This window comes from Cydia pomonella, chromosome 16 (assembly GCF_033807575.1).
Source record: "Cydia pomonella isolate Wapato2018A chromosome 16, ilCydPomo1, whole genome shotgun sequence".
Classification (NCBI taxonomy): domain Eukaryota; kingdom Metazoa; phylum Arthropoda; class Insecta; order Lepidoptera; family Tortricidae; genus Cydia; species Cydia pomonella.
In genome coordinates this window covers 15,291,281-15,311,245 of record NC_084718.1, presented here as the reverse complement: position 1 = coordinate 15,311,245, position 19,965 = coordinate 15,291,281, and the positions used below count along the sequence as shown (strand labels likewise).

General features: G+C 35.9%; 1 protein-coding gene across 1 annotated transcript; it reads right to left on the bottom strand.

Moving 5' to 3' along the window:
* Positions 1-24: 24 nt before the first annotated feature.
* Positions 25-15,782, bottom strand: LOC133526343 (lysozyme-like). The gene is made up of 4 exons (XM_061862909.1): positions 15,624-15,782; positions 5,793-5,987; positions 3,772-3,845; positions 25-1,237 (listed from the first exon to the last, which is right to left on the bottom strand). Exons 1-4 carry the CDS (start codon positions 15,688-15,690, stop codon positions 1,091-1,093), a joined length of 483 nt encoding a protein of 160 aa, XP_061718893.1. The 5' UTR covers positions 15,691-15,782; the 3' UTR covers positions 25-1,090.
* Between the last annotated feature and the right edge of the window lie 4,183 nt (positions 15,783-19,965).

Below are 19,965 nucleotides of genomic sequence, written 5' to 3'. Positions count from 1 at the left end.
GTCTTTGGGAGAAAAACACCAGTCTGTAGCTAAATTATTTATTATTACGAAGTCTTGAGCAGTCACATTTAGGATTAAAATCAAGAATCTGTAATTAACTTAACAACAATCCGAAAAGACTAGTAGATACATATTTGTATCCATTTATAAGGAATTACTATTGTTCCTTAACAACTCAAGTAGGTACTTTTTATGATATAAATAATATTATTACGTGCGTGTTTCGACCAAACTCGTATATTAATCTCATAAAGTATCAGATTAACCTATTCGACGCCAATGACGGATATATCCGAACCGCAGGTTCAACGGCAACGAAGGATTAATCCGTCACAGACCACAGAGCAACATAGTGCATAGTGCATAAAGTTCAATTTTAGTTTTGACACTTGTGACGGTGACGTGGCGTCCGAGTGACAACTTTCGTGTTTGACGCGGCGTCGAAAATGTTAAAACTGTTTATGTTTACTTTTATTTCATTTGGCACAGTGTGTTCTATTATTTTAAAAATTAAGTACGTAAATCTTTAAATATAATGAATTAAGTAGCCTAACGCTTGTAGTTTAAATTAATCTCATAAAGACTACATACGCTACCAATTAATTGTACACTTCTTGTGTTCTAACATAAGAACCAAAAATAGTGTTTAACAGATGTTAGGAATTACTACTTTATGGGTAGGTAAGAGGTATTTCCCGTATTAGCTAGGGATACACGTCTGTCGGAGGAGGGGAATCTCATTGTCAGATGACAAGTGGTGAAGCAGGGGCTAGGGGCCTTATTCGACATGCTAAGTAAGTGTGGCTTTCCATCACAGCACTTATTATCGTTCAAGTTCAATATGGACCTTTTTATCTGAAATTCCAACAGAAATTCTGATCGTAAGGTCTTTATTGCACACGAATCATAAGGAGCCTCCTTTGATGGAAATCCACAAATAGTCGGCTATCGCGTTCACAGCAAATCATGTGTGGATTTTTTATGTAGAATTTTGACGGATGTGGATTAGATCACTAGATTTTTTTCCTATGGGTTTAGGCACCAGTACATATATCCTTAGCTATTACAAGCGGAGTTAAAACTACGTTATTCATCCCTGGTGGGCAGCGACGGCGGCTATGCATTGATTGAAGACGTTGACGTACTCGAAAGGAAGGTCGCCGGAGCACCCGTACCCGCCCTTCTTGTGGATCGCCATGTGGTCGTAACAGTTCACCTGGCCGTCGCCGTTGCAATCCTGCAATGTTCATCGAGTATTACGTGGAGAACTATACTCTACACCAATTGTCAGTGGAAAAAAGCGGCAAATTTGAAAAGTATAGGAGCACGTGGGCGTCAAGATTTCCAGGATCAGGACAAATCAGGATTTTTGGACCTATGTCGGTATTGCGAGGGGATTTGGCGAGTGTCACGGTCTTTTAAGAGGAATTCCTAGTTGCGATTTTTCCATACAAACGCTCTCGACTGTTTCCTCCCTGGATTTTTAACCTAGAGCAATGATTTTTTCAAATAAGGTCAATATCTGTGCCTCTATGTTTTGCTTATTTGGACTATTATTATATTCATAATGATTGATTGCGTTTTGGAGGATGAAACAGTCGAGAGCGAAACCCCGATTTTTGAGTTTTTTGCGTGGGAATTTTAGTCCGAGCTGCAGTTGTCATTATCGCACGCATGCACTCCCGCCCACCGCAGTGCGATAGAAACATAGCTTAAAAATTCGAGATTTGAAGAGCTAGCTAAAAGTTTGGAGTTGCGCAAAGAGTTTAGGATAAGGGGCTAGTGGCCCAGAAAGCTTTTGAAATTAAGGATCCAATGGGTACGTTTATACTTTATCGTGGTAATGGTAATAACAGTGATTTATGGACTATTTTCCAGGAAATGGCAGGATTTTTTAGGATGTAGTCTGGATTTTTGTCAGCATATTAGATTTTTACTTCCATACAAATTTAGAATTTCGCACCCTTTTCTGCTGAAAAATTAATTTGCCATACTATAAAACTAGATAATCCACTTTAAAGTCATCATAATGATATTATTATTTTTTATTTTATTTAATCTTTATTGCACATAAGAAACACACTGTACAATAGGCGAACTTAATGCCGTAAGGCATTCTCTACCAGTCAACCTTTATGCAAAGTAGATAAGTAGTAGGCGGTACAAAAACAGGAGGTATAGATCATACAATTAGGTACATGTACGAACACAATACAATCATAAGAAATACACAAACATAAACATACATATATATGAAATCAGATGAACTTACAAAGCAGAAACACTAAGATTTTCCAGTACTGCCAGCAAAGTGCTCACTTAAGGATTTAAGGATGATAAAGTATTTATTTTTTATTTTTTGTTGTTTGAATATTTTTAAAACGAGGTGTCAACGATATTTATTATAAGAGCCATCAAAATTTAAGTTAGAAACTTTTAAATAGTAGCGACATTGTACATATTTATTATTAGCATTCATAGTGGCCTCGACCTGTGTCACCTAAAGGTAAACTCTCCAATAGTTGACACACGAAGTCAAACAATTAACACATAACAATGTTTTGCACTTTTATTCTTATTTAATTTTATATTGCTTAAGATTGACGATGTTCAATGCTATAGGACAATTGAATATGTGTACTTCAAGGGACAATTGAAATTAATTTATTTTTGGCTTATTAAAAAAAATAAAGTGTAGGTAGGTTTTTGGAAACATAATCTCGGTTCTTTATTACAAGTGAATGATTGTCTTTAATAATACCTAACCTAACTTACAAAGTTGTAGGTCAAGCAACTCGATACGGAATACAGATTTTACGGCCTTAGAAGATTTACATGAAGCCAAGGCCGCGATGATGTCAGTGCGCAGTCGTACCTGCACCGCTAAATATTTCATGCACTGACATTGTCACGGTATTCATTCAATTAACATCAACATACATCCACTAAGAAAATTGGCAATGTGAACGTAGACATTGCCAATTTTCTTAGTGGGTGTATGTTGATGCGCAGCAAAAACTCAAGCAATATTTTTGAATGATAATTAGGTTTTTGTAATCCGCTAGATTTAATTAGGTTTTTTTTTATTAGGACGCATGCAAGATTCTGTTTCTTGGTATTTCACTCGTCATCACTTGGTATGGTTACAATATTATATTTTTTACGTAGATATGCCGATGTAATTCCACTTCCGTATAGCAAATAGTAGTTACCTACCTTTTAGTAATCTGCTCTTATATTTGATGGACTTTAAATGAGAAATAATCGAATTCAACACTTCTTAGTTTTGTTCTAGTGATATAGCAAGTTAGTTACGGCAGGGCCCGTACTTTTCATGCCGTTGATGCCAAAATGACGTAATTTAACATACCTACAGGGAGTTGTTTTACAATACTTCAAATTTAGATAACTTACTTATTGACGGGTATCAAAATAAATACTTGTTACGAGAATAAAAGCTTGTTACGCTGTCAATAATCCAAAATATGTATTATTTAATAAATTAATAATCTATTATTTATTTGAGTGACAATAAGCTGAAAGTCAGTTAGACGTTTCTGTACTGATTGTCAAGTATATGTATTTTAACTTACCTAAAGAGGTTGATAAATGATTAATATATTTATTCTAATAAAGCTCTTAAACAATCTATATTGACTAACTAAACATGATTAATTATTACGAAAATATTAATTGGAATCATACTCTATGTAGCGTGACGTCATTTTTCTGTCAACGGCATGAAAATTACGGGCTAGAGCCTAGAGTTACCTGTCCGAATCTCCTCATGTATCCCTGGACGGTCTGGGCAGCACAGTACGGGTCCACAACGCAGCTGCGATACGCTGTAGAAAATTAAAGAATAGGTGTTTATTATATTTAATAAATAGGTTTATTTCTTTGTTTGTTGATGATACTTCTTATCTTCAAAAAAATAGAGTCTACCGAGTCTACCCAATAAAAGCGAAGTATGAAGGTTTCCTCAGTTAACATAAAAATAATTCTTAGAAAAAAATATTTGCCGTAATACACATAATGCTGATTTATAATTTATGTCTGCTAATTAATCAAAGCATTTATGAATACGATAAAAATCTTCTTCATTTCCTTCTTCCAAATATCTTCTTCCTTGATGCAGACCTTCATTGAAATGCCTTTGCCGGTCTAAATAAATAAAATTTATCAAAATGTGTAAAAAATACTAAACATCAACCTTCATAAATGATGTTTTGATCGAGACTGTCGCAAACCTAGCAGATTGACTCTTGACCTTTCCGGTGATGTTTTCAATAAATTCATATTATCTTATCTATTAGTCCATAAATATTGTTGTTAACATAAAATTGTATGGGTACTTAATTTAAATAACAGCCATAATTATACGAATATCAGCTATGTAAGGTATTTCGCTCTTGGGATAAGTATAGTGGATAACTTTAACGTAGGTATCGATTAAAAAATACCAATTTAGACTTTTTTTTTCTCTAAAAAAATTATGGAGTGGGGCCAATTGCTCACAGATAAATTTACTCGTACCAATATTAATATCAATATCAAACATTTATTCAGAAAATAGGCCACAGGGGCACTTTTACATGTCCATTTTTACAAACAATAAATTAAAAAAAAAAAAACAATTACAAATATCGAATCTATGAAATAATAAATACTTTATTAGAGATGTATACTGTCTCTAAATGTCAAATTACACAAAAAAAAACTATGATAAAAAAATAAAACCATAAAATACTAAAATTCTTTAGAGATGTATAAGTCTCTAAGTGTCAGAGATAAAATATAAAAAAGATATTAAATTATCCTTAGAGATGTAGAGGGTCGCCAAGGCTTGAATTCTTATATAAATAATTAAAAGACAAAAAAATTAAAACAGACAAGAACCGAATGAAGTGTCTCACGTTAATGTCACTCAAAAGTAAAGTTACATACTTTAACATAACCTGTACCCCGTGTAAGCTTAAACAGACCGGTCTCCACAAACAGCACCCGTTCACGAGTTATATGTTTTGTCTTTTTATAAGGTACCTGCAGTCAGGTCACTCAAATTGGCCAGGCGCGAGTTCGTTAAAGTTAGTCAAAAGTTGAAGAGAATTTTGGCTCTCAAATTTAGGGCAATACTACCATTACTGTGTGTGGACACACCCTGTGCCTCAAAGCAGTAGTTGGGGTTGGACGGGATAAACTCTAATATGTGTGTGTGTGTGTGTGTGTGTGTGAGAGAGAGAGAGAAAGAGAGGGAGAGAGAGAGGGAGAGAGAGATATGTTGAAGAGACTCCATAAGATCTTACCATCAGGGTGGTCAGGCGTGAGATTGTTGATGATACGCTTGCCGGCGTCCCCCCAGTATGTCCAGGTGATGCGGAAGAGTCCATAGGTGTCTCCCTCGCACGTCAAGCCCTGCTTGCAGCCCGAGATGGCCTAGCTGGTACACCTCCATCATGCTAGCTTACCATCAGGGTGGTTAGGTGCGACGTTGTTGATGGTAGGCTTGCCGGCGTCCGATCAGTATGCCAAGGTGATGCGGAAGAGTCCGTAGGCGTCTTCCTCGCACGTCAGGCTCTATTTGCAGCCTGAGATGGTTCAGCTGGCACACCTCCATCATGCTAGCTTACCAGCAGGGTTGTCAGGTGCGAGGTCGATGATGGTAGGCGTGCCGGCGCCCGACTAGTACGCACAGGTAATGCGGAATAGTCCGCAGGTGTCTCCCTTGCACTTCAGGGCCTGCATGTAGCCCGAGACAACCTGGCTGTCACACCTCCGTCAGGCTAGCTTACCATCAGGGTGATCAGGTGCGAGGTTGTTGATGGTAGGCTTGCCGGCGTCCGACCAGTACGCCCAGGTGATGCGGAAGAGTCCGCAGGTGTCTCCCTCGCACGTTTGAGCTTGCTTGCAGCCCGAGATGGCCTGGCAGATGCACCCGAGGCACACCTCCGTCACCGGCTGCGCGGATTTGTCGCCGACGAGCTCGGCTGAAAAAGAAAACCGTTATTGTTAAAACATTGTCAAATATCGATTAATTATTATCGGTAAGGGCGGTAAGTACTAATTTCCCCTCAATCTTCCAAATCCACCTACTTACTCGTAATGATAAGGTTATCTGGAAGAAATAGCGATAAGACCGCCTGTGATCTGCAATTCTTTTTTCTGTAACGTTCTCTTTTATAGAGGCATAGACAGAGGTTAAAAGAGGGGTGCAATCAATAGTATTCCTTCTACATGGGTATCTAAAGACCTATGTATTTTGTGCTTTGTGGAAAATATCTACGTTCTTTAGTTAGGTATAAGTATAGGTACTGTAGGTCCACATCACTAGTCTAATTAAATATATTTGGAATAAGCTGCTATAATAGGACTTCGACATTCCTAAAACTGTTTTCCTGTTCAAATACTTTTATTATTACAAGTCAATGATCTCCCCAAAATCCAAGTTTTTTATTGACTTTACTCTTTTATGTATTCTTTCCATGTTGCAGTTCGAGGATAATTTAATGCAAATGCATTAAATGGCATAGCGATAAATCCTGTAGAGGTCAAGGCACTTGTTTGGTTTTACCTCATCATATCTAGACAGATAGATATTATGGTCCTTTAATAACTTATAGGATCATGTTTAGTCCTATTATAGTCCCGACTAATCCCATACATGAAGGTATAGGAGTTTATTAAAGTCACGGAAAAATAATGCTCAAAGCTATTTTATACGACTATTCCTTTGGGTTACAAATTCTTGAGATGGACCCCTATTAGAACATAATACCTACTTATAATGTATGTGTTATACGATCAGCCGTGCAGGGAAGCTCTTACGCAGCGGCTTACGTGAGCGATGACTCGTGAATGCGATCACCCGCGCCGCCCCGCCTCGCGTTCGCGAGTTATTCGCTCACGTAAGACACTGCCTTAGAGTCCCCGGCAAGCACGGCCGAATGTCACCTTCCCATACAAACGGAGTTTCGTTCTCATTTTAATATTACGTGTTGGATGGCAATGAAACTTTGCACATACAAAAAAAGTTGTAAAATATTTTTACTATGGTATCTGAGCTTACATAAACTAATTACAGCTCTAGATATACCTTATCCTATTGTCAGTACAAAGTTTCAGAGCAATCTAGCTAGTCGTTTTAAAATGATAGCGTAATTACGTTTATATGGAGAACCGGGGGCCTACTGCGAAAACCGAAGTACGTCAATCGCGGGCATTTTTCTCTCTCACTCTAATTACGTCTTAGTGAGAGTAAAAGAGGAAGATGCCTACAATTTGCTAATTTCGGTTTTCGCGGTAGGCCCCCCGATCTTGCTGGCGACCCTTAGAAGCCCGATTGCAATGTATCAACTTGTTATATAGTTAGGAATTGGTTGGTGATCCGTTTATGACAATTGTCGTGGTGATTGGCGCGCACCTCACGCACGACTTTACTTTATTTTGCATGCACCAATTATCGTGAACGATCTTCAAGGTCGTGTCAAAACAACGTCAAAACTGTAACAAGTTGTCAAGTCTGAATCGGGCACTAGGAAAGAAAAAAGTTAAATAGCATAATTATGTATATTCCGACAATTTTCTATCTTATACTGCTTAGTTTCTGAAACCAATGACAGATGAGCCGGGGTTAAGGTGAATTACTTATAAAGGACAGCTTGAAATAACCAACATTACGGAATAAACGTGTTCACAGCAATGATTGATAAGTGAAGATAGGTTATAGGCGTTCCAAAATTAAAGCGCTTGCTTGTGACAAATTGTACAAGTTGCCTTTAGTCCCATTTGGGCAAGTGAGCGATGTGCACGTGCTAACGAGCTCCCGCCCACCGAAACAGAAATAATGTTTAACAACGAGTTTGACAAAGATGAATGGAATGCGAAAATTAATCAAAAACAACAGATTTCTTCGTAGGTATATAAATAAATATTGTTTGTGCTCCTTATGTAGTAGTATAACCTATCTATAGTTATATCATATCATTGGTTCACAGTCATAATAAACATTAGGTTACAACTGCTGATGCGTTTGTAGTTACTAGGTCAAGATTCCGAAATAACCTATTGAGCTATACCTACGACTTAAGTCGTTAGTGCAAACGACAATATCCTCACATTAGGCACAATTACAGAACTTATAGAGGCTACTCATTTTCTTCACAGTATTCTAGGACTTTGAAACAAATTACGTTAAGGATGTGACAGCTGTTATGCAGCACGTGATAACAAGGTTGTTATAAGAAAAAAAAAATATCCTGACAAACCCCGGACGCTAACAATCCTGACATTTCCTGGACGGTTATTTCTCTAATTTTCCATAAGCGCCGATTAAATCCCTTAAACCAAAACCTTTCATGGGCCACTAGCCCCTTAACTCGCGCTTATATGCTGTACACATAAATGGTAGGATCGTATAGATGTGCTATACCGCATGCGCCTGTGAATAGCAGATCATACGCAATGCGACAAAATTAAAAACACCTTTTAATATTCCTCACAACATACCAAAACAACCTACGTAATTTGGTCGGGTTATTTGTTACCCACCATAAACTATACTAAATTTACGGTGGGGAATTTAAAAAAAAGGCTGTGACAAAGACAAACAATAATAACGCTTTCTCTGCTACTCCTACTGAAAGTAATAAGTAAGTTCTGTCAGTTCCCCCACTACTCATACCCAATCCATACTTAATACTAGATTCTTGGCTGTAGAAATAACCTTCCCTTTTCTCAGCCCAATTCCAAACTTTTATGTTGCTTCTAGTGATTAGTTTCTAAAAACCTTGACACGCTTCAATGTCCTCCCGAGGCGCTAAAAAAGGACTGAAAATTCTGACTTGTCAGGGGAAATCTTGACGTATAGCAACCCAATGTGATAATTATAAGTATTCGATACCGCCGAACTATAGCCGAACTGTTAATATTCCTCATACACGTCAAAATGAAAAGAGGAGTTTTTTTTTACTAAGAACTATGGCGCATGTTTTTTTGTCAATTGTCAGATGAATAGGGTTAAAAAAACCCGTTAACTACATGAATACCTGCAAAATTCGGTTGCCTTTGAAAGAATCCCTACTTATACTTATATAACTTTTGCAAAAGACAATACTTTGGTTCTATCCGCAAAAAGCGCTGACTGTAACTAATTGCAATAGTTAAGTTCACTTTTTTATACAACAACCAATTTCCCAGGGTTTTCCTCAAAGAATATTTTTGGTTGGGAATTTTAGGTAACTATTGTTACGTGTATTCCCAGTACGGGTAAGTTCCGGCTCGTAAAGTTGCTGGGCTATTACTACCCAGTACCCATTACGCCATAAGTACTAACAAGCAACACTCTTAACTCACCATCGGAGGACTTTATGTCATTGGAATAAGGTTTACGAAAGGACAGTTAACAGTGCGGACGATGTACGAGATAATTTGAACACGATTGTTCTTTAGAAGTCAGAGATTAGTGTAAAGATAGTTGAACTATTAGCGTGTATAAAAACTATGGAAACGGAAATGGGACGGAGATTACTCGTTAAGTGCTTAATGAATCAGAAAAAATAGTTATAAGCTGGTGATTTGTTTTTTTTTTTGTATTTGTTGTTTATAAGTAATTGCGCTGGTAGCATTTAGCATTACCCACATGTTTAAAAAAAAAAACATGTGGGTAATGTTAAATGTACCTATGCTTTTTTAGCTACGGTTACTATGTATTGGCTACATACGCGACGGGGCTACCCTGAGGGGCTACCGCAGTGGCACCTGCCTGGATAGGTAATTTATTTGACAGTTGACAGAAGATACGAAAAGTTGGGCCAACGAACTAAATAATAAGTACATATTTTTTCAAAGCCTAACACGATTGTTGGTATTAGTAATCCCCCCATATTGCACTTCGCACATAGTATTACTTACATAATATTTTCCTTTCCTGGAATTATTTTCCAAATAAAGCTTCGTTTGTGTTCTAAAGTATCTCTCACAGTCGAATATTTCTTATATCGTTGTGGTGGTAGGTGCCTACAACACAAGCCTTATTGAGCTTACTGTGGGACTTAGTCAAATTGTGTAATTAATGTTCTATGATATTCATTTTATTTATTATTTATTTTATTGTTCTACATACAGGAACTTTTAATCTGTGTTTTGATGCTGACTACCTATTTAAAGTTTTTAATTTTACATTCTGAATAACTATCCGAGAAAGGACTGGTTTAATCTTCCATAAATAAGCAAAGGATCCTTTAATATTCATTAGCTTTACTGCGCTGGTTGGAATGCGGAAGATTTATCAGCTTTTTGTTTCATGTATATTACTTAGTAACATGTACATTTACAGATGATACCTAGGTTATTATGGACTAGTAGTATAATTAGTAGATATTTAATTAGCTTCAGATAAAATCTTGTGATGTGTTTGTACCTCGTTCAAAATAACATCGGTAGATACAATAAAAAAAATCTTCTAAATTAAATATTTTAATAATATATTTTTCTAAAATGAAGGTATTGTATTACATAGGAAGGTGAAGGTATTACATATGGTGTATGTTATTAGGTTATTAGCCCATAAAACCCAGTAAGTTGAGGAATAACTGAGGATAACAGAAAGAGTATGTTATCATATAATAAATAACGGTTCTCAAGAGAAAAAAAAATACAGTCCTTGCATATAAGACCAATTAAGTCCTGTTACTTGTTACGAGTATACATAACTATGTGAAATAATCGTTAAAATTTAAATTAACCTAATTTATCGTTTTTTACTATACGGTTGCACCGGTTCATTAACCTCATTAAATCAAGCTGCACTAAATCACAATAATATATATCGAAATTTAAACAGTAAATCTACATGAAATCTACCGTTGATCCTACACGGAGATCCTACACGCGCACATATGCGGTCCAACGAGTGCTAGACCGGTCGCATTCGGAAAGGTTAACGTGTAATATCAATGTCAGGGTCCGTTCATAAATACGCGGATGTATTTGATTTGGAAATTACGTCGATGCATAGTCTGCAGGATCATGATTGGTCGGTCGGGGCAAGTGCTCCTCATGTGGAAAGTTCCTTTATCTTAAAACCACAGGAACAAAATAGATAATTTTCATGCTAAAAGTAAGTGATATTATAGATTGATAAACTATTAATTGATAAAAGCTTAATTTATAAAATAATTGTCTAGCATGAACCACAACACAACTTCAAAGAAGTGCTGTTTTCTGACATGAAGGGTTAAGTCATATCCACCATTTTTTTTGGAGTGTCACATCGTATTTCCATAAGCCGTTAGCAGCCGAATTGTGATGTTTTGTTAAAATAATGGGGACTGCTTCACATAATGAATACTTAATACACCTGAAAAAAGTAAAAAATAAATATAAATCCATATTGAAGTAACATATTTAAGGAGGCTGGCTATTGGGAATTACTTTTTTGTATAAAAAGAAGTCAGCCGAGGGAGGCTGACCATCGGATTCAAGATTTTTATTTTATTTTCAAATGAATCGTAAGTCGTTAAATCCAGTACCTATAAATATTTACATTATTAGGACTTTATTTGATTGAAAACCATCAAATACCCTGTAGTCAACCTGTGGCTGGCCACTGGACACTGAGATCACGGGACTGAGAACCCATTAGTCAGCCATTAAAATGGGATGGCTGGACACTGGGTACTTAACTTAAAGGCTGTCTATTGGTACACAGGGGGCTGATTACTGGCAAAAAGGCACTTTCATTATTTTTAATGGAATATTGCCAAAAGCAAATTTCAATTACGTTTTATTCTTCATAAAAAATAAACTTTATTAAATTCTAGAACAGTAAAAACAAGAATGATTCTTATTGGTCAATTAATGGGCAAATTAAACGATCTTGGACATAGAAATTTCGTAAAAAGGCTGACTACTGGTGCTTTTACCCTACATAATGTTTGGTAATAGTTTTAAAAATTATTATACACAGAAAATACTAAAATAGAGCGTTATATGTTACTTGAATGGTAGTGTTATATTTCATCTTATATCAGAATGTCGTTTTGAAAGTTCGACTAAGGTGATTCTTAAGGGGAGCCCTTAAGAGCTTTAAGGGTTATAGAGATAACCATTACAATAACTCGTATGTATTGCCAAATAATTACTTAAGTAGTCCTATTAAATTCAATTAATCGATCAAACAAAAAATTTAGGAATCGGCGTGCCATGTACATCCCATATATGTACCCGTAACTATATAGGTATTTAAAAGTACATACCCATTATTTTCTGACATTTTCCTCGTCCGCAAAACAAATATAAATAAACAAAATCCGTGTCAAGTGTTCGATGACAGTTAACACAGACACCCTGAGGTCAAGAGAGTCAACAGGGCGAACTTGTTGTCACGCAAGATAAACATTGCAAAAGCGAAACATACGACATGAATACATTTTACTTAAGACGAAAACAGAGGATCCGTTCGAAATCTCCGTTTCATACAAATGTAGTCCTCATTTTCCTCTCTGGATATTAACATTATTGAACATATTATGACACAATTTGTTGTACACCAACCACAGCTATGCCCCTACGTTTGATTTTTTTTTTCAAATTTTTAATTATTTTAAGAGTAAGGAGCATTTAATTTTTTTTTATGAAATCTGATTTTCGCTCCTAGTTTTTACAATAATCAAAAACTCGAAAAAGTTAAACGTCCCCGTACTTAATAACTATGGTTAATATACATCAAATTATGTAAAAATATTTTCCATTATGTCAATATCCAGTGAGGAAAATGGGGACTTGCATGGAGAAACGGCCGTCCCCTTTCCTCTTAATGGAATATTAGTCTCGATAGCAGTTTTTTAATTGAAGAAAATTTTATTGGAAAGACTTTTGTCTAACGGTGAGCGTATAGTGTACATATGGTGAAGAAAAAGAGTTTTCTGAAGTATGAAATTAATTAACCATCCTCGTTCGGGGTTAATTTGACCCGTCAAATACGCGTTAAATCTATTGCCGCAGGATAGGTGTTAACGCTGTTAAATTCAAATAAACATATTATAGATTCTAATATGCCGAGATGATGCATACAACATCTCGGCAATACGACCGATTCATAAATCGGACGTGTTTTAAATTTAAATGTGTTAATATTGTTAAGCGAATTTACAAGTAGGTGTTAATTGCCCGGGAAAGTCCGCCTTTTCACAAATGTTTAATTATAAGTTTTAAGCTTTAAGTTATATATTATATATCTCGTTTTATAACATCTCCTGTTGCACGTTGTACCTACATGTTAATTTTATTTGTATGAATATTACAAAATTACACTATTATGTATTTAAAAAATATTCTAAATATACCGTTTCTATATAATCGAAATCGAAGTACAATCATGAATTAGGTACTTATTTAGGTATTTGCAGTCTGGATGTACTGCCTATATTAACGCGGGATTAAGGGAACGTACTTTTAAAACGAATGGAAGATCGGATCCTATGCAGAAGTTGCAAAACTGGTTAAACCTGGTCTCTATACCTGTATTGATAAAAATACTACCTATTGGAATTTTATTGCATGTTTACACTATATCTGTATAAAGATATTCCACTCCAAAGATATTGGACCTAAGTTATAAGTAAAGCTCTAACTCAAAATTAAATTAACTAAACAAACCTCGCCCTGCCCTGCCTAACGTTTTGACAAATAAAACTTCATTTCGTGTGCTTCTTCAACATGCTTCGACGCTCTTTACTGGTAAGGAGTGTCGAAGCATGTTGAAGGCATAACCGAGTTGTTTTATTACGTACCTAACCAAGAAAACGAGAAGTGAAGAAAATATCTCGTGTTAAACGGGAAATTTTCAATTAACGTCAACGATCAAGTCTAATTATCTAACAATATCCAATAACTATTATAGATCAATTAATATAACGGCAAATTATTTTTTAATCAAATCTCTCATTACGACAAGATGGTCTTTGTCACTTGTTTGTGTCCAGTTCCAGTGGCGGTGTTAAATAGAATGTATATTGACATTTTCATTTAGAACTAACGGTGTAAGTATTTATTTAACTTTAACGATTATATGTCATCAAACAGCATCACAATATGGACAGTTAGATGTAATGTAACTTAAAACATACCTTACTTATGTCGGGCGTAACTTAAAAAAAACTGGTCAAGTGCGAGTTCACTTTACTCGCGCACCGCGTAATTATTATTGTGTACGTAGCGCCATCTATCGACAAATTGTCGATAGATGGCGGTTAAATGTTGGTTTTTCGGGGATAAATCTCTATAATGCAAACAGATTTCAAAAATTGTTGTTTTATTTTTAAAAAAAGGTGTCTTTAAGGTAATCTAAATTTCAAGTATAATAAACACACGTAAAGTTGGTTAAATTGCAAACTGAATTCGGAAATGTTTATGTTAATTAAAAAAAGTTACCAAGATAGAGGTCTGACTATATTTTTCTTGTAAATTTATAGTACCTATTGTTAATATTATGTGAAACATTCATAATTTTTTTTCGGTAAACTTCGGAGATAAGGATGGGGGTGGTATTTTTTCAGATTTTTTTTCATTAATCAACTTTTTTTCACTACGAAAAAAAGAAAATTTGTTTTGGAATCTACAATTTGAGTTCTTTCAAATGATACCCCACTTGACATAGTCACTAGACTTTTTGAAATATTGCCTCTTCTTTATATTGGGCATTACGCACAGTTAACAAAAATAATACTTTAAATGTGTCTGGGTTAGCGTTGCTCATAGCTATTCCAAATCCTTTTCAGTGTTCAATTTATACAAGTAGGTAGGTAGGTACTATTCGTCATTTGTTGATGACATCTATCAACTTATCGTTTTGCGGAAGAATCACGTTAATTAATTAATATTCTAAGGCCGTCTGGTTATTACTGGTTGTAATATTAGATACCTAATTAAATTATTTTGATAGAGTTAAATTTGTTTTTGGTATCAAATTGCGATATCTCTATATTTTGTTCTTTATTTAGTAGTTAATAGGTATTAAAAACAATAATTTATTATCCGTAGCAGTTGTTGTTCCTCAAACATCTCCATTAAGAAAACAAGGCCAAAAAATATTAAATATATTTATGTTGTAGGTAATTATTTGTGTTGCAATCTAACAAGGTCAGGTTTTTTTAATTCGTCTGTTTTTAAACCTGCAAACGTCAAACTATCAAATGCTTTTTGGGCTCCGTACCCAAAGGGTAAAATGGGACCCTATTACTAAGACTCCGCTGTCCGTCCGTCCGTCTCTCACCAGGCTGCATCTCATGAACCGTGATAGCTAGACAGTTGAAATTTGAGATGATGTATGTCTGTTGCCGCTATAACAACAAATATTAAAAAGTACGGAACCCTCGGTGGGCGAGTCCGACTCGCACTTGCCCGGTTTTTATTTTATTTTACATAACAAGATAAAGGCAATCACTCGGCGTAAAGCTTTTAGATATTCCTTCATTTGATGTGAAATAGTATCTACAATTGGCAGGGTAGATAATGAAGTCGAGTCACAAATCACTTTTAACTAGTCCATTAGTGCTTAAAAAATATCTAAATTAGCAAAGACTAAGGTAGCTTATTTACTAATAAACAAGTAAAAAAATACTAACAAACATCAGCAGCACACGCGGCAACCAGAAACAATATGGCACTGAACTTCATCACGGCTGACGCCATAGCGACGGATTAAAAAAACTTATTAAAAAAAACTTAATTTATAAGCGTCGGTCGTTCCCGCGCTTCTGCAACTGACTGGCATTGGTCATGGCCTTAGAGCCGCTTATATGGACGGATCGCTGATTCATAACGTTCCGTTGAAATTGAACGAAAGCTTGAGAATAGGAGCTACTGAGGTGAGTTTTCCTTAGTGAGATCACCGATTTTTCAGCAGCTATTGTGATGTCAATTTTAATTATAACAGCCTATTATGCAAAACCCGAGGAAATGTGAATCAGTTGCCAAAGGAATACAATTTAGAGTTATTCAGTTCAGTTTTTGAATCAAGTACGTAACGTATATTTTGTACGTGAAAAACGAGACTTCTGCCATTAACCCCACAATTTAAGAAAATCCAATTATATCTACTTACAACAAAGTAGACACCAAACAACTTCTAAGTGGGTACCTTTGTGTACAGTAAGCTGCAAATATAACTAACCCCCCCTCTGCAAACAAGTTTCTATGCGTTCAGTTATCACTGTGTACATGATTTAAAGTAGATCGGTAATGTTTGAGTAGCCTAATGGCGTAGGTAGCATCTTATATTTTCCTGACCTCTAAGGAGTTATCGGTCCGGCCCCAATACACCGTTTACAAAAAATTAAAAAAAACCATACAAGATCTTTAGAAATTGTCTCTGAAACATGGTATTCATGGTGTTTAGAACTTACACATTTGCATATGCAAATTTTCATAAAGATCTACATTGTAATGATAATATTTCCTGAGCCAATTTAAGCTGGAGTTTTCCAATACATTACATACATATCTAATATGTATCTTAGGAGATCCGTGACTTTGATGAACAGCAGCTTGTTAGGCCCTGTCCTGTTATTATATACATATAGTAAACACCACTATAATGGAACAGGCAAAAGTAATGGGATGGTATCTATAGACAACTCCTGTAAACCAAGTATTTAGCATTAGTTTTTAAACGCAGGCAACATTTTACAATAAACAAGAGCCAAATAGCTGCTTAAGTAAAAAATTTTCATTAAAATTTTTTGGTTTGAAAATTAATGGCACCATACGTCCCTTGACTGCAGCAAAAAAAACATAGTTTTAATTGATTAATAATATTGGAACCAAATGCAGTACCTTTCATTAAATACATAGAAAACATAAAGGACGAAATGGACATTCAACTTTTAAAGCATAAAGTGGTAGAAATTTTACAGACGTCGGTGAAATATCAAAAATACTCCAAATTTTCTATTAAATGTCCCATGATTGGTGCTGTTAACATACATACTTATAATAACACCTATTTCCCGGAGGGCTAGGCAGAGATCACGGATTTCCACTTGCTACGACCCTGACATAGGTACCTCTTTCGCTTCCTACACTTTCATAACATTCCTCATATACGCTGGAGTTGCAGCCATACATAGGCTACGGAAACTGCTTACCATCAGGCGGGCCGTATGCCTGTTTGCCACCGACGTTGTATAAAATAAGAAGATAGACAAACGAACATACATAGGTACAGAAAGTAAATTATGGTTCAATTATTACAAAAGTAAATAATTAAAACCTGTGATCTAGAATATAAAATAAGTATATGTTTGTTCTCTCATTTATGAAAAAAAATCCTCTTAGAATGGTTCACTGAAATAATAATCTCACCTAAATAATGATATTCGAGTTAGTTTTGGACCATAGTTGAGAAATTTTGAAATATACTTGGTTGGGGACTTCACATACACCTTTGAATTTCTTCGCGGTTGTACGCAGGTTTCCTCACGATGTTTTTCTTCACTAAATAGCTAGTTGTAAATATAAAATGATATTCCATATATAAGTTCCGAAAAACTCATTGGTACCTACGAGCCAGGATTTGAACCTGCGACCTCCGGATTGAAAGCCGGACGTCATATTCACTAGGCCATTACCGCTTATAAAGGAAAAAAAAGTTAGATAAAATTCTTATTATGGTGTCCAACAGAAAGACGCATAACCAACTCATACTACATTTTTTTTGACACATTTGGCATTTAAAATCATAGCTTAGAGCTTGGAGTGTCTCTACAAAAAGAATACTAAATGCCAATAATATTGATCATCGTTCATCGTGCTCCGGTATTTCTTTGAGCTGATAAATTTACATAAATCTCTGGATAAAATTGACTTTTCTAGGACCAGGAGTAATTTTATCGTAAGGATAAATCAGCAATACTATTTTTGTTTATAGTCGATTCCCGTGGGATTAACCGCCTGTCCAGTGTTGCCACATACATAAGTTTTAAATGGCCATAACTATCGATTGACACTGGTTCTATTATTAGCGGAGCCGATGGCGAAGAACCGGTCAGCTGGGACGACGTATTAAATTTAAAAACTTAGAGCCCAGCTCAGTGCGTGGAGGTCGTAATTGCTTTTAGAGGGATTAGAAGGGAGTTTCGATAGCGAATTCGAAAGTTTAAATATGTTTACAAACAAAAAAACCTTATCTTACCTGCTTCAGGGAGAGATGGGCATCTCTCCCTGAAGCAGGTTATGTTCTCTTCTTGGAAGCGCTAAAAAAAAAATCATACTAATTTCCGGTAAAAAAAATCGTCATATTTGTAGGAAAAAAAAAACCGCAAAAAGCTGAGGTCACTCCAATTAATTGAAACCGCAAATTTATGCCGAATATTACAATGCGAAACAAACAATGAGTCCTGTTTATTAGAGATATCTAATTTGTGACTTGAGACCATAAACTATTCGCTCAAACTCGTTCGTGTAAATATTACTATTTCTCTAGAGCACCTTTATTTACAGGTACCTAATTTGTTATTCCTAGTTTATAATGATCGATTTCGAGGTAAAGTCGCAGCTAACAAAACTCTTATGCACGCACTATTTATCGGTTGTTCATCTTAAAATTGTATCAGAAATCCCAGACAAGATACCTAATGCAAGCAATTCAGAAATGATTTCTACTTGCTCTCTGAGTAAACATACGTTGGGTAAACACACAATTACGTCCACTTATTATAATAAATTTGTTTCGTTGTAAACGTCAATAACTTTACATTCGCGTAGGACTAGCCATTATAATTTAATGAGATTCTACGAACATAAACGATTGTTTCTATGCCGCTGGTAAATGATGTGTTGATTGATATTTTATGAAATATACAGTGTCGAATAGAAAAACCGACTTTCGTAAGAGGTATATCCTAAAAAGTAGGTAGAAAATACAATCAGTTTCAGTATAGCTAACTAGCTCATGATTGAATATTTTTTTTATACCAGTTGACAAATGATAGCTACTCATCATCTTCCCAGCGTTTCATGTGTTTTACGGCTCATGGGTGCCTGGGGCCCGTTTGGCAACTAATCCCAAGAATTGGCTTAGGCACTAGTTTTTACGAAAGCGACTGCCATCTGACCTTCCAACCCAGAGGGTAAACTAGGCCTTATATTCCCAATATATTGGGGTTGGTCCGGTTTCCTCACGATGTTTCCCTTCACCGAAAAGCGACTGGTAAATATCAAATGATATTTCGTTCATAAGTTCCGAAAAACTCATTGACGAGCCGGGATTTGAACCCGTTACGTGATTATTTCCATATATTATGTATCTACATTTCGATTGACGTTATCTGTCAACGATTGTGGACGATTGGCTCCAAGAAGACATACCGGTTGAGCAAGCTCAGACCAGAGTTTATTTTGCCAACATTATTTCGATACTTGCTGCTAACCTCAAAATTAGGCAAGCCAGTATCAACTTCTCCAGATATAACGTAACTCAGCAAGTCTTTTGTGCTTGAAGTGCTTGAACCAACTCTGTTATCGACAATTGCAACTACGGCTAGATATTCGCCAATCCCGTTGAGCCCTAGGATGTCTGCACATATTCGCTAGCGGGAAATTTTCACCGTTTCTCGTGGGAAACGCGCACTTGCGGCGGTGGTGTCGATGTCGCCCTCCAGCGGAAACATCGATAACGACCCGCTGGGAATAATCGCAGGGCAGCTTTCTTTGCATCTTACCTTGAATACTTAACTTAACAAGTCCACGACATTGTGCTTATTTAAACTAAAATAGCGAAGATGTTGTCGCGATACTATATAAGCCTTTAATGACATATCGGCTCACATTGCACAATCGAATCGAAATCGAACCAAAGTACAGTCAAGTGTAAAAATACGGGTGTACACATCTTACTCAAAAATATGTCCCATAGCATCTTATTCCAGTGTAATAAGAGCGTAGTACCATATTTATGAGACGATTCTT